General features: G+C 43.3%; 3 protein-coding genes across 5 annotated transcripts in view; 1 reads left to right on the top strand and 2 right to left on the bottom strand.

Moving 5' to 3' along the window:
- Positions 1–4777, top strand: ginm1 (glycoprotein integral membrane 1). The gene is made up of 8 exons (XM_029141090.3): positions 1–167; positions 314–385; positions 470–569; positions 1120–1274; positions 1638–1797; positions 1897–2126; positions 2770–2933; positions 3032–4777. The coding sequence occupies exons 1-8, from the start codon at positions 78–80 to the stop codon at positions 3138–3140; spliced, it is 1080 nt and encodes a 359-aa protein (XP_028996923.1). The 5' UTR covers positions 1–77; the 3' UTR covers positions 3141–4777.
- A 256-nt stretch (positions 4778–5033) lies between these two features.
- On the bottom strand, positions 5034–9341 carry katna1 (katanin p60 (ATPase containing) subunit A 1). 2 transcript variants are annotated; one of them, XM_029141087.3, is made up of 11 exons: positions 9049–9341; positions 8021–8207; positions 7808–7947; positions 7345–7549; positions 7075–7190; positions 6629–6734; positions 6393–6551; positions 6095–6221; positions 5820–5954; positions 5604–5730; positions 5034–5428 (listed from the first exon to the last, which is right to left on the bottom strand). In XM_029141087.3, exons 2-11 carry the CDS (start codon positions 8204–8206, stop codon positions 5230–5232), a joined length of 1500 nt encoding a protein of 499 aa, XP_028996920.1. In that variant the 5' UTR covers position 8207; positions 9049–9341; the 3' UTR covers positions 5034–5229. The 2 variants fall into 2 exon arrangements, with proteins under 2 accessions (XP_028996920.1, XP_028996921.1); XM_029141088.3 differs by having other exon boundaries at positions 9173–9340.
- A 1841-nt stretch (positions 9342–11182) lies between these two features.
- LOC114850161 (B2 bradykinin receptor-like) overlaps positions 11183–23067 on the bottom strand; it is a 28662-nt gene continuing 16777 nt past the window's right edge. Inside the window, exons 1-2 of one of the 2 annotated variants that reach the window (XM_029142156.3) lie at positions 13349–22175; positions 11183–12967 (exon numbers count right to left, since the gene is read on the bottom strand). In XM_029142156.3, the coding sequence (XP_028997989.1) occupies positions 11850–12920 (1071 nt within the window). In that variant the 5' untranslated portion in view covers positions 12921–12967; positions 13349–22175 and the 3' untranslated portion in view covers positions 11183–11849. Of the gene's footprint in view, positions 22176–23067 lie in introns of those variants that run through there. The other variant, XM_055506287.1, reaches the window with a different exon arrangement.

Raw genomic sequence — 23067 nt, forward strand, 5'->3', positions numbered from 1 at the left:
ACACGCATGCGTGGTTCATATGTCTTGCTCAATGTTTTTGTCAGCTGTGTCGGTGCTGGTGAAGTTTTCAGGACAAAATGAGAGTGACAGGAACAGCGGTTTTTATCACATGCCTCTTTATTGCTTCAGCGGCCAGCACAGAGTCGTCGCTTCGGCAGCTGAACACGGTAAGACCAGCACAGAGCAAACGGCACCGATGGTGTTGACGTTAGCATAGCGTTAGCCTACTGATAAAGGTACGGACGTTGTGGTGTTGATCCTTACGTGTCTTTGTGTTTTCTTGTCTGCTTACTTTTGATTTCGTTTTCCGCAGGAGAACATTCTAATTAATGTGACAACAGGGACATTGGCGGACACGCATTCGCAGGAGTCTAACAACTTGCAGGTGTGTAATTTAAAAGAACCGATTAAACAAAGGTACAGAGATGTGTGTATTTGTATAATAAAATATAATTAATTTGTTTTTTAGATCAATTTAAATATATCGGTGGGCGATGAACAGGTGCTGGTCAATGACATCCCCGTGGAACTGTCAGGGGTCACAAGGTTCAACTGTCAAGCTCTTCTCTGTGAGTTCTTTACTAACGCGGTAACAAGCGATAATTAAAGCAAATATTAGAACGAAATTGAATAATATAAAGTCCTGCCTCAAGTAATGCAAAGCATACAACAGTGTCCAGCAGTGTTCTTTAGTATAGAAAATATGTCCACCTTGTGATGTCATTGAGTTGGATGAACGGCTAGAATCTTGAGCTTTCATTGGGAAGTAGTTCACAAAGTCGACTATGAACTGCTTTAGTCCACTGCTTAACAGCTGAATCAACTGTACAGAACCTTGGAGCACTTCAAGGCCTTAAGCCAGAGACAGACCCCTCACAACCAGCAGCTACACAGTAATAAAGTAATGAACACAGATGAAAATATGCTTTTGAGCAAACTCCAGGACAATTACAGGAATGATTATCAAATATGTGAAGTTCCTGTCAAATAAAGTAAAAGAGATGATTACCAATCTAAACCTAAACGAATCACTGTTTCTTACTCCCAAATCATGTGTCTATATGTATGAAAATAATCATTTGCTAATCAATATTTTACACAAAACGTGTTATTTTTCAGTGGATAGCGTCAATGGAAGTAGTGAATTTGAATCCGGGGATTTGGTGTCCACTGTTACCCGGGTGATGGTGAGCCAGAACCGGCTGTACAGCGACTCAGAGGAGGTGGTGGCTCTGCAGGTGTTCAGCGAAGTGATAGAGATGGAGGGCAAAGAGGTAAATGTCTGCTGACAGTTTAGAGGTTTGTCATGCTTTTATGAGCTTTTTATAGTTTTAGCATAACTTCAGTACCTCTAACTTATGAAGTACTAGAAGAGTTAGTTCTGTTTACTTTTATAGCACTAACCATCTCTCAATCTTTATAAATAAAGGTTTAGGATCTTTCCAAACACAGAACTATTTACTGTAGTTATATAGTTATATATAGAAAACCCAACAAGTTGGAGAAGAAGGAGAAGAAATATTTAGCAGAACCAGGTTCAGGGTGTTTAGTCATCTGCCTTGAGCTGTTGGGGTGAAGAGATACAGAGAGGAAAAGTTTTTGGAATGTTTGACTTAAGTTTGTGTTGAATTATTTAGGTCCAGCAGCCCGACATGTGTGAGGTGAAGATACTGATGAGCCCAGACTTCCAGAAGCTAGCCCAGTTTACAAACACTTACCCCATTGGTCACAGCGAGATCTTCAGGATTCCCAGAGAGAATGATGTGCTTGTCACAGATCCACCAAACCCTAGAAAAGGTACAGAAACATGGTGTCTTTACAATCTCACTTTTTATAATATATAATCTGTTCACTTTTTATTATTTTTTTTCTTCTAATATCTCCTTCTAAAATCAGATGAAGACCAGCTGATATCCCAGACCACCAGCCAGTACCCCCTGAAGCACACAGACACCACACAGGAGGAGATTGCAGCTCCTGGGAAGCTCCCAGAGACTCCACTGCGTATGGACCCTGACCTGCTGTATGATGTCAGATATGATGAGGAGTTCAATGACAGAGAGCCGAGTCAACTGGATCACATTCAGATGGAAACTCCACGTAAAGAGCTGATATCATCTTACTCTGTAAGTAATGTCTGATGCTAGAGCTAGAGTGGTGATGAATACTGAACGTACTGGTGTCAAATCATGCGTGTGCATTTTTATAGAGAAATAAAAATACATACAGTTTAGTTGTGTCCAAAGACTAAAATGATTTTCTTGAAAAATCCAGTCTGGGCTTGGGCCAGTATGATGTTTACGTGTTTCACTTTAGCTTCTAGCTATTATAAATTACATTTCTTTATTTTTCGCATACCACACTATTGCGCCTCCTTCCAGTTTATATTTTGAAAGTGTTTGTAACTACAGTCTAAGATTTAAAAAATTAAAAACTATGAAAATTGTTTGGGATAGAACCAGAGCAGACTCTCTGCCACTGCTTTCCTAGAAAGTTCTTTTTTTTTCCTGTGATAGCCAGTAGGTCATCTATTCCCGGAAATTTAATTTGCATTTTCAGAGTAGGGCCAAATTCACAGGAAGGGTTTGCAAATGAGGGTTCAAAAACATGAAGATCAGTTGCTATTTTAACGCGTGCAAACACTGTTTGTTAAACAACTCCTTCAGAATGCATCAGTCTGCTGATGAACATCCACACATTTCTTAGCAGCTGTATAGGCCTGCCATGCGTACACTCACTTAGCTGTGTGACATGTCCACGCTCTCTTAGGCCATGTGTCGGTGGGTGGAGCAGCTGAGAGAGCATCTGAGGCGCTTCTGCTCAGAGTCGCTGCCTCTCTTCTTCCTGGTTATGTGGGTGGTGGTAATCGGAGTTGTCGGATCAGCCGTCATAGTCAAGATATTGGACATGTTCTTCCCAGCCTGTGAACACAAGTGAGTTCAGTTCACTGGGTTTATGAAATGACTGAATGATGCCCTGTAGATGCATGTAACCTGAGAAGTTGACATTCCGTCTTAACGTCCTCCTTCAGGCACATTTTCCACCTGAACACTGTCACGATGATGCCAGAGGATGAGAAGCACACTCTACTGGAGAACATAGAAGAAGCAGCAGAGGAGGAGGAGGAGGAGAAGCCCTGAATGAGCCACCAGCTTCACTTTGAGTTTGTTCTTGTCTATTCTTCACCCTGAGTTACAGTGTTCCGTCCTCAGCATGGCCTGTCCCAAGCTTATGTTCACATCGGTGAACTACTTTACTGCTGTTCTTCAGTTGTTCTCACTTACGCGTGACTGTCACTAACTACTTTTTTTACTACCAATTCTGAACCTTGTTAGCTCAGTGGCCAGTTTTTTAGATTCATGGGTCTGTCTGCGGTTCTTTATAAAAACATTGAGTTTTCAAGCACATTACAAAGAAGAGAAAAGTAATATATCAAGAGCTGCAAGGAACCATTAGCTTAGCATAAAGACTAACACGAAAACAGCTTGCGTGCATGTTACAGCTCATCTCATACAAAAACCTTTACTTTATTCTACAAACTTTTAGGTTTGAACAGATGAACAACAAATCAGTGTCATGTTTCTACAGCACTAGACAGGAATGGAGTGACTAAAATGTCAAACTGTAGCATTAAGTAATGTTCATGGTGGCTTTTGATGAACGTCAAAGGCCTCAAAGTGGAATAAATGAGTATTTTTTTATTTTTACTTTTTTATTCTCATTGGTTGGATGTTCTATCTTGGCAGGTTGTTTGTGGGTCTGTAAAGACAAGACAAGGCTTATGGCTCTAATATTAACACTGTTCTAAACCTCGTCTGCACGTATGCATCCCCCACTCATGCCACTTTAAACCTGGCCCTAAATGTAACTACTGGAAAACACCCAAGGCACATCCTACAATATGGTTATTTACTAAATAGTGGAGAATTTGCCTTGGTTCTACCTTGATTTTGTGTTAGTAATTATGGAGAATGTAAGTAAGTTCAGATGGTCTATGCATGCTACATATAACCGGAGAGTTCCAGAAGTCTTATTATATAAACAGAATAAGAACAAACCTTTAGAAAATCTCTTTTATTCTGTCTTATAATTACCACTTAACTCAATACATGTTTGCAACCTGAAGAACTTTAAATACAAAAAGAAGCTTTGTAAAGTAAATTATTATTAAAATATTTGGGCATGAACACATTTTCATTATTTGGATGCAGTATTAATATACTGCACCTTTGTTTCCTCTCACCGTTATGGCCGCAAACCTGGACGAGCGTCTATTCTGTACTCTGCTGTTATACTTGGACTTGTTGGAACTCTGTGTGGGACCAGGTAGCTTAGACAAAAGTGTTTTATTTATCCAGGTTCTCCCAATATGTTCAATACTTGTGTTGCTTGTTGCCCTGTAACCATCAGCTTTTTTGTCACAGTATCTGAGGTCGTCACTTTGTCTACCCCAGGCTCCAGTTCAGCTGCGAAATGCATGATGTGCTGCAGCAGCAAGAGGTGCATGTGTGCTGTAGCGAGTGAATGCAGTTTGCCTTTCTATCAGCAAGTCATTTAAAGCAGGAAAATGCATGATCAAATCTGCATCAAACCCAATCCAGGTTCTGTATAGGACACTAAATTAGCTTGCAGGGCAAAGGCATGAGCTCAAAGGTTTCTGAAGGGTTTTCCTTTGTTTAGGTGTCATTAGGTCCGTGTGTGCATAAGTTGTATGAATTACAGCTGGACTGTGTAATCGGCTCTAAATACTGCTGAATAAATGATTTCCTTATGATCACCATGTGTAAGTTTTCTCTAACCTGTGTGACTATGCAGATCAGATTTTATGCCGAGGGTTTGGTTTGGTGCCAGTTCCAGTATTTCACATTACACATGGCAGGTTCACAACACGGGATTTTCAGGGTCTGGCTGGACTTCGATGTTGCTTTCAGCACAGGTTGGTTTACCCTCTTAGAAAATGAGAATGTTTAACCTCAGACAAATATTGTAAAACAAAAAAAACTTGAACAGTGAACAGATATGTATGAACAATGTACATTTGTATACATGCTGTTAACTTTATTTAAATAAAAAATTAAAAAGTGGAAAACAAACATGTCCACAAATTTAAGTACATTAAACTGTGAACTTGTACAGGAAGCAGTTCTGAGTAGTGTTTTTGAACAAATCTGCCTGATGCTGTACAGTTAAGCTGCAAACTGCTCCCTGTCAGTCCTTGCCCTGCTCGCTTCAGCAAGAACCGAACTCTTCGATCCACTTTTCATACTTTTCCAGGTCGGCTGCAGACACAGATTTAGACACTTTCTTCAGCGCTGACTCGAAGTCCTCCATGGTGGTGGGCATGTGCATTTCATCCCGTGAGATGTTGCGGATCTCTTCTGGTGTGAGGCCCTCGATCCTTCGTCTCATGGCCATCAGAGAGGCATCTCTGCAGTGTCACAGCACTAATCAAAATTACATTACTACTACCAGAAATTGTAATTTTTATAAACTATAAATTTTTAATTTACCCATTTTTTTTAATCAAAAGGCCATAGCTATGAGCAGGATTCAATACAACAGCCAAAGTAGATAATCAGTTGTACTTTGAAGAATGGACTCGCCTGCACACGTTGGTGATGTCGGCTCCTGAGTAACCCTCCATTTGCTCTGCAATCTTATCCAGGTCCACATCACAGGCCAGCTCCAGCTCCTTGAGGTTGATCCTTAGCAGCTCCACTCGCCCCTTAGCTGCAAACAAAAAAGGAAGGTCAGTCCACAGCCTTGACCAGCTGGCAGAGGGACTAGGGTCTGTGTACATGGAGGCTACATGAGCGTACTTGAAGGCAGAGGGATATAAATTCTCTTCTCTAGTCGTCTTCTCAGAGCCTCATCAATGTCCCATGGGAAATTGGTGGCAGCCAGGACCATCACCATTTTTGAGGGGTCATCATTTTCTGATGCTCCACCAACACCTGTGCAACAGCAGAAACAACAGAACTGAGCAATGATAGAATGAAGAATGAAGTTTCCCTTTTCGAAATGCTTCAAACTTTTCTCATTCAAAAAGGAGAATTTTTCTAGATTGTGATCATGTCACTCGCTGGTTACGTACCATCCATCTGTACCAGCAGCTCTGCCTTGACTCTCCGGCTGGCTTCATGCTCCTCTGACGTCCCTCTACGACTGCACATTGAGTCGATTTCATCTATGAAGATCGTGGTGGGAGCGTAGAACCGAGCCTGCAGCACACAGACCAGTGAACAGTGGGAAATCTACAGTTTTATGTGCATCATCAGGTTCCTTTCACATGACTTCTAACCTCCAGTATTTAACATGTAAGTCACCTAGTCCATGTAACCTGTTTCCATGAATCGGCTTAACCTTAACAACAAAACAGAAGGAGAACTCACCATCTCAAACAGAAGGCGGACCAGCTTTTCAGACTCCCCTCTGTACTTGGACGTGAGTGTAGAGGAGGAAACGTTGAAGAACGTGGTTCTGCATTCAGTAGCCACTGCTTTGGCCAAAAGTGTCTTCCCTGTGCCTGGGGGTCCCACCATGAGCACCCCCTGCAGCCAACAATAACGCCTGTATTAGAGAGCTAATCAGTACAACGCAAAATACCGCAGAGGAACCAGATCACCACCTTCCACGGTCGTCTTATGCCTTTGAAAAACGCTGGCATCCACATGGGCAGCACCACGGCTTCTTTCAGGAGTTTTTTTGCATCTTCCAAGTCTGCGATGTCGTCCCTACACAAACAGGTCAGACAAAAATCGCTACACATTAACTCTAGATATAGTGGCAAGGCACAACAGACGTGTCCTATAGACTCTATAGGATATAGCAGGAGAGAGTAACATCTGTTACCAGACGGGCTGCGACTCAATGCAAGAGGCACTGAACAGCAGATATCGGGGGTGTGACCCTGTTAAGTTTATCATGAGAACATTTATCACATTTCTCTCTCTCTTCTTCGACGCTGTAGCACAGATGCTTCCGTCACGACTATGATCATGGTTTTATAACACCCCCACATTACCGACTGAACCTTTAATACAATAAACAATTTCTGTTTTCAACGCAACATACCATTTAACATTTGGATTCTGGGATATTATATCTCTCTCCAGAGCTTCCACGAGGTCTTTGTCATAACCGGTGCCGTCGAACTTCTTTACTTCCTTCTCCTGGCCCTCACCTTTGTTCTGCAAAGCAGAAAACATCATCCCTGAATGAATGTTCTGTACGTGTAGTCTGTCCCACAAACAAACTGGAATAACAGGCTGAGCTCAGCTGAAGGTACACAAGCAGCATGTGGACAGAGAAGACTCAACAATGGAAAGACTTCCTCATGTTGACCTTATCGTCCCGCGCTCTGCTCCCGGCCTCCTTTGTTTCTTTGGACTCTCTCCTCTCTTTGCCTTTGGGAGGTCTGCTTCTCTCCCCGTCGGCCCCGCGAGGCAAGTGCCTCTGCTGAGCCCTCCCCGCGGAGCTCAGGCGGTTGATGTGAGGTTTGCTGTCTTTATAAGCGTGAGCAGGACGCCTGACCGGACAGGGAGAATGTCTGTGAAAAGACGACAGCACTGTGACAAAAACAACCTCATTGTGTCTTTGAAGCTTGTGTCTATTAAATCATCATCAGATCGTTAAAGGCGACTAGAACAAGTGGAGTAATGCAGTCAGACTTATGAAACGCTAACAAAGACACAGTGTTCACAGGCCAGACCAGGGACAAAGCAGGCCCACATCAGGAAACAGTCTGCTAATCTCAATCATGCGACTACAGGGGAATAGCCCCCCCTCAGATCTACAGAGCTCAGACCTCGGCTCCATGTGCCCATGTCTTATTTCATAGTCATCGTGGTTGGAGGGTTTAGCAGGTGTTGTGTCCAGCTGGAAGTTCTCCAGAGTCGACATTATTTCCTGAACTTGTCGACACTCTTCACTAATTTCTTGCCATAACTGAAAAGTAAAAAGCAAACATGAGGCAATAATTCCCATTATTGCTCTCTTTAGCTATTAAAGCCAAACGTACCTGCTGCCATCTGTGCTGAAAGCTGCTGTCCCGCACAGTATACACATACTTCTTGATCTGTTCTAGCAGCCCTTGGTAGAGAACGCTGGCTGAGCTGTAGTTCCCCAGCAGGGCGTATTCTCGGGCCAGCTTCACATTCTCAATGACTTCTCGTAGACTCATGATGCTCAGGGGTGTTACGGACATGCTGAATATGCAATATTGAGAAGAAAACAGTTAGTTGGGTTTTCAGCTAAGTTGATCACATCCAGCTTGACCATTGAAAACAATTTATGAAGCAGCTACTCTGGATGTCAGCATTAGGAAACCACCAAGAATTACCTACAGGTCACCGCTCAGTCACGTTTGAAATGATTCAGAGTAAAAGATCAGTATTAAACATAGTGTCAAGTAACACTACATTGACTATGTAAATAGAGCTATGGAAAACACAGACAACACCCTCAGATGCCTGGCATGCAGCTGGTCTATTTAACAGACAGCCTAACGTTATCAACCAGTCGCAGAAAGACGACTGGACAATGAGCAACGCTGCCAGTTCAGGACTGAACAGACGGAGGATCTGTGTCTGAGCATGTGGACCGAGGCCCAGGCTGCAGTGACCAGACGCCTCATTAGGCCGCGCTCCCCTTCGCTGAACGGGTCCAGTCAAGTTTAACGTCACGTTTATCATCAGACTGAACCCGCGCGTTAGATGTCAGTGAAAGGTGTAGGAGGACAACGATCCCAACGGGCCAAACAGTGAAGTGATCAGCTGAGCAGCAAGTCACTCAAATCAGCGGCCTTTCCACTTGTTGGCTGTCCTGATATGATGTAATCCATTTTTTAATTCTGCAAAACATTAAAAGACGCTTTCAATAAGTCTGTAAACTGTAACCACTGCATTTCGCCATAAAATACTATTCTCGTTCGATGTGAATTTGCGCGCAAGTGGTTTCACTGGTCCAGTTCCTTGGACTCAACCGTAATTTACGTGTAGCTGGAGCCAGAAGTTCGCACATCTGATTCCAATGACCTCAAACACGCACCTGCCTGGAGCCAGAGGAACGTCTGCCTCGACGCTGACCGTGAGTTTCCCGGACGCCTCCGTCCGGTTAACGCACGAGCCGCCTCCGTTGCACTAATCTCGCCTTAACCGGTTCAATACTCAACTGATTAAGTGAACTCTTCGCAGATTCTGTGGCGGCGAGTTTGGCTGTTGCACTTCAAACGGAGACAAGCTACGAATGGAGACGAGAAACCGAACCGAGCCTCTCGGATTCAGAGCTCACTGACTGTATTATCACGGAAGTTCTCCACCACGCGCGCGCGACGTGCGCGTCCCGCGAGCCAAAAGTTTAGACTTCCGTTGGTAACTTTCAAAATAAAACTACGCCACAGTCCAGCATGTGAGCTAATGTAACTGCTGTTTTCACGGGATCCCATTGGTTCCCACGAACAGAAATACCCAACGTATATACTTAGATTTACTAATATATGAAGTTTCATAATATATGTTTCTCTCTGCGAGTGCAGAATTTGCTCAGGTTGTTGAATGGTGAAATAGTGCTTGTTTGGTAAATGTTTCAACCCACAGGAAGCCTTTTCTCTCTACAATCGGAGCAGAACAGGAAGCCCTTACTCTTATCACACACAACAATTAAGCACACAACCACTGTATTAAACATAGTGTCAAGCAACACTACATTGACTATGTAAATAGGGCTATGGAAAACACAGACAACACCCTCAGATGCCTGGCATGCAGCTGGTCTATTTAACAGACACCCAACGTTATCAACCAGTTGCAGAAAGACGACTGGACAATGAGCAACGCTACCAGTTCAGGGCTGAACAGACGGAGGATCTGTGTCTGAGCATGTGGACCGAGGCCCAGGCTGCAGTGACCAGACGCCTCATTAGGCCGCGCTCCCCTTCGCTGAACGGGTCCAGTCAAGTTTAACGTCACGTTTATCATCAGACTGAACCCGCGCGTTAGATGTCAGTGAAAGGTGTAGGAGGACAACGAGCCCAACGGGCCAAACAGTGAAGTGATCAGCTGAGCAGCCAAATCACTAATCACAAACCACACATTTTATCAACATCTTTTTTAGAAGTTAACCAGCAGATGTCGCCTCAGGTCAAAGGCTTTAACATTGTGCAAACCCAAGACAGTGGGAAACCTATGATAGCATATAAAATATTTTCATAACACTGGGAAATTCTATTTGAATTAAAGTTACTTTCAATCAACTAGTAGGTAGGAAATGCCACAAGCTTCACCCCAAAGATAAAAAGAGGCATACAAAAGACATAATTGTGGAAAAAATTAAAGGCTTCCTATAATTTCTGATTGTCATGAATCCAACTCCAGTCATTATATGCTCAATTTCCGGTTTTATTTTGGTAACTTCCTGCATTCATCCTGCCTGTTAAACATCCATGGTAACTTTGCTCCGGTCAGTGATTCATCAGCTGCAGTTAATTAGTCATTGTTGCCTCTTGTACATTGTCTTATTATCTTTTAAAAGAAACCTGTGTAATTATGGGAAAAAAAAAACGATGGCCTGATTAAAAGTAACTTAGTATTATGAATTTGCCAGATGTGTGAATAATTAGGGCTATATGAATGAACACACTGAGCTCAGAGCTATATCCACATTACACGTTCTAGTGTCTTTTTACAGTGGAGAAACTTTGTGTGAGGTGTGGTCTCAGTCAGCAAACTATCAGATGTCACTGTACTCAAGTTAAAAAGTCCCAGAGCTTCACATATATGAGAGAAACACCGACAGCTTCATCCTCCCATTTGTTCCTGTGCACTATATCTCAATGCTGACCAAGCACTTATAGTCAACCTGCACATGGCTTAAGGTCATGAATCCATCTTTTACACATTAAATAAAATCAACAAAGCTGTAGTATTTAATCTGTTGTTTGTAGCTACACATGCTGTGACACACACAATGAGTGAGGCTCAACATATCTGTTATCAAAGGGCACAGCCGTAGGTGGTAAAGGGGGTGCTGCAACACAGCCTCCCTGGCAAAGCTTGTAATAGTTACACACCTCCTGTTATTAGGGTTGTTGCTTATACAGATAGAGGCCCAGGGCTGATAACATGATAACATATTTAATATATAATTGCTTTTAAACCAAGTCAAGAGAAAAAATCCCAAACAGTGAGATGACTGCATTTTTATTAGACCACATCTATCATCTTGTCTGAAATAACACCATTACCTCTGGTTTCCAGATGATGCACTTGGTCAAAAGCAGGAGAACATTCATACAATTACACCCTAATTCTTATGTCTTATGTCCTGAGAGTTGAGTGTTAAATCATATTTCTATATTTCATTGATGATATTTCTTAGAACTTGACAACATAATGACAAATGCTAAGCAGAGACTAGGGAAAGTTAAAGCAAAGGACACAAGCAGCCTCAAATGGACACTGTGGTTATCAGGACATGTGGCTTCCAGTAATTACAACCAAACAGGAAACAGCTGGAACAGTCCAGATCAATGCAAACCATGGTGGGCTAATAATTACCCTGATGCCTCAAACCCCAGAGCATCAACAACTCGTTACTTTCTCTGTGACTTTTGTCCTTTTGCTCTGGTTTCTTGATGAAAGCAGCAGCTCTTTCATAGATCCATTAACCACAGTATCTTCACTGTTGCTCAACTGTTGCCGTTGCTCAAACATGGCACCACTTGAACAATAACATTGCTGAGAGGTTTAGCAGTGGTTCACCTGGACTTACACTGTAAAAAGCCAGTGTTCTGAGGTGGATAGTAAACAATTGAAGCAGATAATGCTGCAGACCTTTTTCTAGTTTTGTAACTAGAGCAACTGGCCATGGCAAACAGTGTTAACATATATTTGGTCAAGTCGCACACGCTCGTTCAGTCTGTTCACAGAGGTGCAGCTCACGCTCAGGTAGTTTGTGTCTTTTGACCAGAGGTTCAAACTGAACACCTCCTTAGCTCTTTTCCTGAAATGCTTCCCTACAAGGACAAACAGGAAGGGGTTAATAGCACTGTTGCTGTACGTCAGATACGTGGACAGCTGGATGCCGATGTCCAGGATGTGGCCCCACAGGCATCCAGGCGTGACCTGGAAGTAGTCCAGAGTGTCAAGAAAGCGCATGACCTGGTGCGGAGTCCAGCAGAAGAGGAAGACGACCAGCACGGCCAGGACCAGGTAGCTGGCTTTCCTCTCGCCCCTCACCACAGGGAGGCCTTTGGCCCGACGCTGGTTCAGCGCAGCGATAATGTGACGGCTGCAATACGTCACTACCAGCGCGGGGAGGACGAAGCACATGTTCCTGGTGATGTTGTGTTGCAGCTGCCATCGTGGGTGCGGGTAGGCAAGAATACAGGCCAGCACACCCGGGTCTGTTACATATGTCACCGTACGGAAGAACAGGATGGGCAGACTGAAGAGGAAGCCCAGGCTCCAGACGCCCAGGCAGATGCGCTTGGCCCACGCCGCCCTCCGCAGGCGGCTGGAGCTCATGGGTTTCACCAGAGCCAGGTAGCGGTCCACGCTGACGAGGGTGAGGAACAGAACGCTGCAGACGTAGTTCATGGAAATAGCAACATTCACCAGCTTGCACAGGACCTCCCCAAAGTCCCACCGGTAGTTGTGAGCGATGGTGACAGCCCAGAAAGGAAGGCAGGCCATCATGACCAGGTCGGCCGCCGCCAGGTTCCCCAGGTAGACGTCGGCCACGGTGCAGGGCTTCCTGTGCAGGCAGAAGACGCAGAGGACCAGGGCGTTGCCCAGCGAGCCCAGGACGCTGATCAGCCCCAGGGAGGATGGCTGCAGGGCCGACAGCCACAGCCAGGCCTCGGTGTAGTTCCCGCAGAGATCCGGCTCTATGTCCACAGGGAGCAGGAGTGACGCATTCATGACCACTGGAAGCAGCAGCAGCTTAATGTTTCATACTGTGGTGCTCTCTGCAGAAACAGGGGGAGAAGAACACTTTACAGCTACAGCAAGACATGCGATAGAAAACAGGGATTCACCAAAAGCGTGTAGGATTTCCCACTGTTTCTCCATCCTGCTGCTTGTTTGTGGCTGCTCTGGCAAAATTTTCCCACTGTGGGATGATTTTCGGCAGCTGAAATATCATTTAATCTTTTCAGGTCATGTTTACATTTGTTTTTATTTAAATGCTTGTTCAGTGGCCTTACGTTAAATATGAATATGTCCAGTATTTTAATAATAGATAATAATTAGATTTAACTTCATTTATTTTCAGTAGACATGTTAGTAAATGATCGTCACCGTAAAGACTTGTTTCTGTGCTTTAAAGCTGAAATCATGTACTCACTCACCTTATCTCCGACGCTCTGCTCTTTCCATCCAGATGTTCCATGTTCACATCCAGCTTCTTATCGTCATAGCGATCTAGCCTCCAGTGAGGAGAGCCCAGAGACTGGTGGCTTTTATATGTGCAGACCCAGACACTCACAGCTTCCATCTGGCTGCTGCCTCCGGCTACCGTGTGGGGCTCTGGCTCAACTAAATGGTATTTACGGCTCCGCTCATACAGTATGTGCTCATAGTCAACCATGACTCAGCGATTGCTGACACTCTGTTAGGGTTTAGTTCCACTTTACAGTAGTTCTAGTCTCTTTATTGGCAGCTTCAAAGTGTTCCATCAGACAACCTGGATCGGGATCGCAAACACAGTTGTACTGGTACACTGCCAGACGTGTGCAGTTGTATGAGTGTGACTGAAGACTTTCGAATTAGAAAAAACATGAAAAAATAGATTCTGTCCGGGACACAAGTCATGTCTCTCAGCCAGGAGTTCAGGGCTTTAACCCTCCATCTCACGTCACCCAGACGGCCATTTCTTCCTCTAACCTTGAATCAGGCACAGTGGAGCCTGATATCAACAATCCTCATCACTTCTTTCATTCTCAGTGGAGCCAGATGTTTTTACTTTTTATTACTTATTTATTTAAAGGGACATGGTATTCCAAATATTCATGGAGACTTCTGCATGGTGGTCGTTCATCTCAGATTTGCTTTTGATGGAAATACAAACTTGTACAAACACACAATATATGCCTGATCCTTCACCATCTTATCTTTTAGCAGAAGGGATTTCCAGTTCCAGCAGGCTCTCAACATCTCTTTCATCTACTCAGCTGTGTTGCAATACCACAATGACTCTACTCTTGACAGATGCAGTTTCCATGTGAATCGATATCAACGGGAATTCCACTCATGAAAACGTCTGGTATTATCAGGTTTGTCAGAGTTGGATCCCATCAGACTGTGAATATGAGCTGCTTCAGGAGGACATGACCTTTAGCTCCCTAACCTACTGACTTTGGTTCTTCTGTGAGGGGATGCTTGTTGGGAGTAAAACTGAACTGGATGTGTGATAACCACTCATTAAGTAACAACACATACGCCTCACTTGGATCACTTGGATGCAGCCAGTTGCCTTGCAACTGCTCTGTCATCCTCTCCCTTTAACCACCTCCTTCTCTTTATTTCATGAATCAGGACATGTGTTAGCATTCATGGCAGACTGCAAGCTTCACCTCAGCCTGTCACCAGAGATGAATGGCTTAATTAGGTTTGCACCAGTGTGTGTTACACTGGGACTGGAGGGATTCCCAGGATCCACTGAGGTGTGGCCAGGACCTTTTAGTGGGTTTTATATATATATATATATTACTTTGATTCTATCCCAACCTTTATACTTAACGTCTGCATGTTCATAGAATAACAATCAACAAGTCTCCAAACTAGGCTTTTGTGAACCTCTGTAGAATAACCGAGGTAGGCATATGGCCGCCTGTATGCTCTACAAACGAACAGATGCAAACTGACACTTGAGTACATGGAACTAACTATAAACCTGTCCTCAGAGAAATCAAATCTGGCTGAGTCCAAGTGAAAGAAGCAGATTGTTTCAAAAATAATGAATAATGGAATGTATTTTATTAGAAAAATAAAACAAATCACAAAAGAACACAAACTTCAAACTGGGCCCATAAAAGGGGGCAACAAAAATAAAGTAGTGTACAAGTAAGCAAGAAACATAACCAAAAGCTGGTCAAAGACAACTGACCTGAAGAGCAACCACACTATGTAACATATAATAATAATGAATAAAATGCTGGGTTTTCTGCACCATCGTTGCCATCACAACGACTTACTCTACAGCCACACGATCATTGTTTGATGTAGCAATAATCTTTGATGTATCTAAAATCTCTAGTTGCGTAGAGGAAGCCACCCTGATGACTATGGTTGAGTGTAGGCCTGCTGGACTCCACACAACCTCATTCACTGCTTCTGTTTGGTGTCTTGTGACTCATTACAATAATAACATTTCCTGAAACATGTGCTAAAAAGCCCAGTAAAGCAGGACAAGAAGCTTGACTGGAAAGCTTTGTGAGGGTGGTCTGCTATTTTAATATCATTGTTTATAAAACTGACGGCACTTATCAAACAAACCCTGTTGGTTTGGAGGGATACAAACAATGGTTAAAAGTCAAAGTCAGAGGCGATTATGGCTGAATCAGCAGCAATTCTCTGCAGCGTCCTCACATCAGGGACGAACCTTCACCTTATCTCCATAGGCAGCTGTGTTTGCTTACCTACAGTACCGGGACGATCCAGTGTTATAGTTCATCTTTCATATATGATGAATAGAGGAAATGAGATCCCAGTTCATTTAGTCGCTGCTTCTCATCTGGAAATGTATCACAGACAGAGATCTGAGACAAACTGTATGCAGACCCACAGTGACAGATTCATACAATACCTTTTTCTTTCATTTTTAATTAATATCTGAAGAAGCTGTGATAATCCTATTTCTGTTTTTTGTTTGTCATAAATCTCATTGTTTATCAGAATCATGGGAAGTCTGACTGCCTGCTGTTTGGATGGCTTTTAAATGATGGGAAATGATGGGATAAACTGTTTGATAAAAAGATGAGTAAACTCAACTTAAAAAAAATATGTTGAAATGTTTATGTTGAATTCAATCCACTCAATGCAATATTCTTTAATAGTAGCAACTTATCTGCTAGTCTACTTCACTTAAAACTTTAGGTTCAGTTCACTAATTGACAAATTGATTTAACTTAAAAACATTTATTGTATCAACTATCCATTGACTTCATATCAACAGCTACTACAGGCAGAATAGTTTAGGGAAGCACAGATAAGTGTTAAATAGCAACAGCCTATTACCGTCACTGGCAAAACAGTACAACATCATAATACATACACTTTATTACTCTCTAAAACAAAAACAGTAACAGTAAATCTGTCTGTGGTGTTTTGTCCGTTGTTTTCCCAGACAGTTCAGTGTTTTTAGTGCGAGTTACAGTAATGTTCGCATGTGTCTCTGGCTCCTTTCTATCTGATGCCCCACCAGACCCAAGGCTGTAGACCTTGTGTATTCCCTGTGTAATGTAAACATCTTCACCCACAGTGTGATAGGAAGATTCCACCAGGTCCCGGGAGAGAGGTTAAAAGGCAGAGACAACCTCAGAACGGGGTGATCTTTGCATTATACCTCCGTGGTGTATGTTCTGATCTCCCCAGCTGTTTTTTTATTTGCTTTCCTCATTATTTTTATTTTCTTTATTATTTCAATAAATCGCACAAAAGGACAACTCTCTCTCATCTGCCTTTATTGCAAAATTTCCACCACAGAAATTGGCGTCTACGAACAGGATCCCGCGGCAGGTCGTCTGGACGGCGTGATCAGGGACGGCGGTCCTGAGGACTAGGTTCGCTCAGCCTCCAAACCTCTACAGCTGTTCTGAGTGGGAGGACTGCTCACCCGTCTGGATCGCCTCTGACGAGATCCAACGAACTCAAAATCCAACCTCTGCTCGGCCCGGTGAGAGAGATTCCGTTTTGTTGCGACTTGTTAAGGAAAAAAAAAAAAAGAAAACGGGTTTGAAATTGGTTTCAGGTATTCGGGTTTACTTGGCTCTGATCATTTGGTTTAGGGAAAGTAAAGCAAATAACAATTAATTCTAAAACATCCGCAACTAGACTAAAACAAACAACGACAAAAAGAAAATATAACTAGGAAAAGAGGTAATAATATTTCTAAAACGACTAGGTGGCTGAAAACATCTAAAATATAATAATTAGGACCAAACAATTTTTTTTAAATTAAAAAATTTAATATTCGGGTAAAATTAATTAGGTCAAAGTCTGCCCTGGTGGCCGAGACGGTGGTTGCTAAGGGTTGGCTCGTGGGACCGAGCTTTTTGTCTGTACTGAGGATACAGACCAGTGTGCAGATCTGAGCGCAGTCCAAAGGGAGTGGACAAGAAATAAAAGACGGCTTCTGTAAGACGGAGCGCGTTTGCAGGGGGAAGTGGTTTTGAGATACGAGGGACCCGGGTCATAGAGGGGCCTGACGGTGAGGGACCACTTCCGAGAACCCTGTCGCTGATCTGAGCGGTTCCCTTTCTACGGAGACGTCCGTGGAAGAGAAATTTCGAAAAAAGGTTCCGGCCGGAACACATAAAAGTCTAAGGCAGAAAACCGCCGGGACTCTGAAAGATGGGTTCGGGGCGATCTAAGTCTCCACCACCAGACTGCAGCATTACAAAATTAATGAGACGTAAATATGGTGATGAGTGCGTGTCATGTCTTCACGACTGGACAAAACTTTATGGGTTTCAAGAAGGTGGATCACTCAGTGTGAAGGACATACGCGCTTTAAAAGAAAAATTAGAAGAAAAGGAGAAACAGCTCTGTAAAAGTAGAACGATCAAAGTTAAAACCTTAAAGGAAATTGAATTAAACAAAAGATGCCTTGAAATTTGGGTTAAAGAATCAGAGCGCAGGGAAAGATTGAAATGCCAAAAAGAACTAGGAGGGAGAAAGGACGAGAGTGGTGACGTAGCTGGCAGAAAAGATAACAACTCTGTGGAAGCTTGCACACCGCCACCATACACACATACACACACACAACATGATGAGAAACAAAGCACTCCCACTGTTTCTGCTTTGTATCCCTTTGCAGAGCTGAGCGCGATGAGGGTAAATCCGGATCTGGACTCCTTTCCCACCATCAGCAGAAGAACCGAAGGAGAAGAAGCGCCAACCAACAACCAGAACAGGGTGGAAGCTCTGACACCACAGCAGCTGGAGGACACCGACCACAGCATGGACGCCTCACAGACTCCCACAACGTCTGCAGCCATCACGTTCTGGGCTCATCAGATGAACCAGCTACTACAAGCGTGTGTGTCTGACACAGACACCTGCTTATGACAATCTGCAAAGGAAAACAAGGACAGAGCAACAGCAGAGAAGACGTGCTCTGACACAGACACTGGTTCAAACAACAGGAGAGGCTTCAGACGTGATCGGCCCAAAAGAGCTGCATCTGAGGATCCAGGAAAGGTCTGTCATCGAGGAACAACTGTCCCATCAAAAGGCTTCACCCACTGGCGCTCACATCAGACTGATGGTTGGGGAAGGAGGAAGGTGACGGTTCCTTTTCACGTGACGTACAAGACGGTACCGCAAACATACACACACACATTCATACACGCAATGAAGAAACACGCTTACAGCTGATACACGCTCAAATTCATGTTCATGCTTATCTGCTCGCAATGAAGAATCGCTTTTTGCTCAAAGAAAAATCCCACAGAGTGATTTTGAAAAGAATAACAAACAGCTAAATGACAACTGCTGCATGACTTTACAGTCTGATGGGTTTAAACTATTTTAACTTGCAACAAATTCAGTAATAAAATTTGTGCACAATATAGGTTTGTCTGGCCAGACTATAGAAAAACAAAACAGACTATCAATGACTATTAAAAGGGAACACGACTATTAGAGAGAAGTAATAATAATTACTGTACGTACCAGACAATAAAAGAAAAACTTACTGTTCCTCTGTCTTGCACAACATCAGACGGCAAGACACTCAAACATTAATTTTTGCCTTCAAACTTATGCCCAGTTAATCTATTAGGAAGAGATCTCATGTGTAGTTTAGGAATTTCACTGATTTCCACTCCAGAGGGAGTGCAGGTCACAACCACGGACAATGTAAATAATTTTTCTTTTGTTTGTGTTAATTTCAGCTCAGAGCCGCTGCTCTACTCTTATCAGTGGCTGCTGAAGGGAGAGGCCATAACTGAGGCCCTCATACAGGCTGCTCAACAGCTTGTTTCCTCACAGAATACGACCTTTAGAGACGCATCTGACCTGTCTTGTATAGCACATGTGTCCACTGGTCCTGATGAGAACTTTGAAAAATCATGGTTACGCACATCTGCGGACGAACTGACCTCAACCTCTCTTTTTTGGGATGAACATAGGTCTGCGCTTGCGATTTCTCTCACTAACGAACAAGAGAGATTTGTTGATGCTTATTCTACAGATCCACATGTCCTTCTGTCAAAACATGACGGGGACAGATGGCAGGACTTGGGTCCTTTCGTGGACAGATGTCAACGGGAAGGAGACTGGCAAACGACTTCCGACCCGAATGTGATGTATTCACCTACTTTGCATGCTTACAAAAAACTTTTTCAGTCTAACTTTCATGCGCAGCGTACAGTGCACTTGGTACCACAACATTCCACACACACTCCACACCACGTGTTTTTGTCGGAGGACGCTCTGACGCAGTATCCAGCCTTACAGGAAGTTCCAGCTTCCCTGTGGGCCACACACAACTATGATGTAGGTTTGATCAAAGGATGTGACCCAGTGGTCATCACGCCGAAATCTGTCTGACCATACATCTACACACACGTTCCTGAGAAAACACACACACGAGCAGCCTTGAGTTGCCGACGCTGGACGACGTGTAGACTCTTCACATCACGGGGAGTGACAGTGACTCAGACGACATTGGGAGGAAACCTGGCGGTGATAACGAACCCCAAGTGTCTCTGTGATCAGCTGATCACAACCTGAAGAACCCCAACGAACTGTCAAGGTGTCAACAAACAGGTTAGAAACAATCTAACGCTACTATTCAACAGGAAGAAGAAGACATTGATTGTGACCCTGTTGCTTTGATCCTTATTGTATGTTACTTTAATATTTGCTCTAAATTGTGTGGTTGATTTACATGTATGCCTCTCTGTGATTTTATCCACTATTTTTGAACGAAAACATTTTACGATAAGCATATCTAGAGTTGTTTTCTACTTGATTCACACTTTCACACAAATTTTTATCTTCCACTGACGCAAAATGACATCCACCAGACGAAACAAGATAAAAATGATTGTCATATCGACGATGACAGCAATATGCGTGGTCACTCTGACATTCGCATCAACCGAAGACACTCTTATCCACCGCACACCGGAGTCACCCACAAATCGATCATGCTTAGTTTGTGCCATTAGAGACCTGATGACCATGACGGAACAATTGCCCCACATAGCGAAGACAACATGGCAGAATAGAATGGCCTTAGATGTTATTAACAAAGATGGGAAGTGTTTGTGTCAGGTTTGGTAAAACATGCTGTACCTTTATTCAGGATGATTGAACATGAACTGATTGGAATCAATTATAGGCTTATGTCCCTGTCTTTCCAAAGCTCATACACAAGGGTTATTCTAGTATAACTACCCACAAAAACAGCTCACAATCTTTTATCCCTACGCCATTTACATCTTTATAAGCAATACATTTAACGAATCATTTTTAATGAATGCTTTATTACTACAGGATGAATACCACGATTGACAATTTTTATTTTTTAATTTTTGATTAATGTGTAATCAAAAGGGGGGAATTGTAATGGAAAAATTGTACTTTAATGCTCTTGTGTTCATTTCTGACTCTGTACAATAACCATGCATTCTGTACTTGTTGATTAGACCCAGAACTGAACATTATTAGACAAACAATCTATCTTCCTCTCAAGGTTCTGTCGCACATTAAGTGCTGACATCTAATGTTGTGTTTGACTGACCGATTGTTTATGGCTTGTGTCTGCCTTTTACCCCTGGTCTCTGGCTCCTTTCTATCTGATGCCCCACCAGACCCAAGGCTGTAGACCTTGTGTATTCCCTGTGTAATGTAAACATCTTCACCCACAGTGTGATAGGAAGATTCCACCAGGTCCCGGGAGAGAGGTTAAAAGGCAGAGACAACCTCAGAACGGGGTGATCTTTGCATTATACCTCCGTGGTGTATGTTCTGATCTCCCCAGCTGTTTTTTTATTTGCTTTCCTCATTATTTTTATTTTCTTTATTATTTCAATAAATCGCACAAAAGGACAACTCTCTCTCATCTGCCTTTATTGCAAAATTTCCACCACAGTCTCTAATGAGATGAAGAACTATTAAAACGGAAACAGCTAAAGTCAGAAAGCAGTCAGTAAGGCGGCAGAGTGACATCGTGTAAATAATGTTAATAATCACAAGGCTTTAAATCCTGTCTCCATGGAGATACAAACATGTGATCACCACCAAAACTTAGATTTTTAAGTACATTTAACTTAAAGTTGCCCAAGTTTTAAACTGCTTCTCAGTTTTAAGTAGATTGTACTCGAAATTTGTACAATGAACTAGTATTTTATAGTAATGGCACAAAACTTATGTAACTTGAGTACATTGTACAAGCAGGGGGTCAGCATCACTGTCTCCGAGCTCATTTCCTGCCAGATAACGTGTTACACAACTGGCCTCAGTCACAACATGACACATCACAGTTACGGAAGAAACTAGAGTGGAACCGAATTCCTGGGCTTTCTCCTTTAGTCATTAACTGTCTAACAGAAATAAATTGGCAGAGAGTAGAAATGTAGAGCCCCAGGCTCGAACAAGCTCGAGCTTTTAAGGTATTCAACGGAAGTTCAACCATCAGTCTTTTATGAAATGAGATCTAAACAGAGGCCACTGAGCTGGCTCATGGGTTTTGGCAGATCATTTTGTTTGACTGACCAGTCAGTGCCAATACACGCACGCACGCACGCACGCACGCACGCACGCACGCACGCACGCACGCACGCACGCACGCACGCACGCACACACACACACATACACACACACACTGTGGACCTGCTGTCTGAAGAAGCAGCACTCACTAGTCAGAGTCATGTAGGTCGTTACTATATTAGTAATTACTCCATACTATGAAGTGCATGTATTATGTAATAAATGAGGTTCTAGCAGGTTTGGTTCACAGATACAAGTAAAACTCTAATGATCCACACATGAGGGGAAAGTTAATTATCTTTAACTGCGCTTGCTTCATGTGGAAGCAGCATTCAGTATCTGCTTCTTTCGTCAGACTCTGAAGGAGTAACTTCACTTCACAGCTCCACATTTCCCACATTATGCTGTTGTGTCATATTCTGATGAGCTGCTTTGCTGAGGTTGGGCCCAGCTCCAGGGATCTGTCCACCTCCTCCTCCACGTCACGCTGCTGGAGTCTGTGTTTACTCAGACACTTTCCCTCACACCCAAACCAAGACTTCCTGCTGACGACCCCCAATGTACACCTTAAAACTGAGCTGCACATCCCAGTGTGTGTCACCACATAGTCCCTATTTATGGAAACTAGTAATCCCTCCTGTCTGTGAAGCTTTAGTAGACAAACCTTCCATGATTTAATGTGCGTGGTTGCCTACATTGAAACTAGCACAAAAAAGGATGCTTCTATTTCTGAAACACTGACTCTGCTCTGGTCGCTTGGTGGGCTGGGGGGGGGGGCTCATATACACATCATTGTACCACTTGTACAATGATGTGTATATGACAATAAAATCGAATCTAATGTGATCTCAGCCTCGCTCCTGTGTTTGTGTGTGTTAGATGAATGAGAGCGTTATAGTGTTATAATGACAAAGTATGGAATGAAGAGTGTAAGCAACGTGTCAGCGTGAAGGAGTGTGTGGCTTCTCATCATCTCCAGCAGCAGGAGGCAGCAGCTGCCGTCAGGGACGAAGCTCCACCAGGCAGCAGACGCAGTTAGTATTCTGTTAGTGAGAGTTACCCTGTGATAAAGATATACATCATCCTCAAGTGCTATTATTATGTTGTTGCCAGGCAACAAGCGCACACT

Source organism: Betta splendens, chromosome 24 (genome assembly GCF_900634795.4).
Source record: "Betta splendens chromosome 24, fBetSpl5.4, whole genome shotgun sequence".
In the NCBI taxonomy this organism is placed as follows: Eukaryota; Metazoa; Chordata; class Actinopteri; order Anabantiformes; family Osphronemidae; genus Betta; species Betta splendens.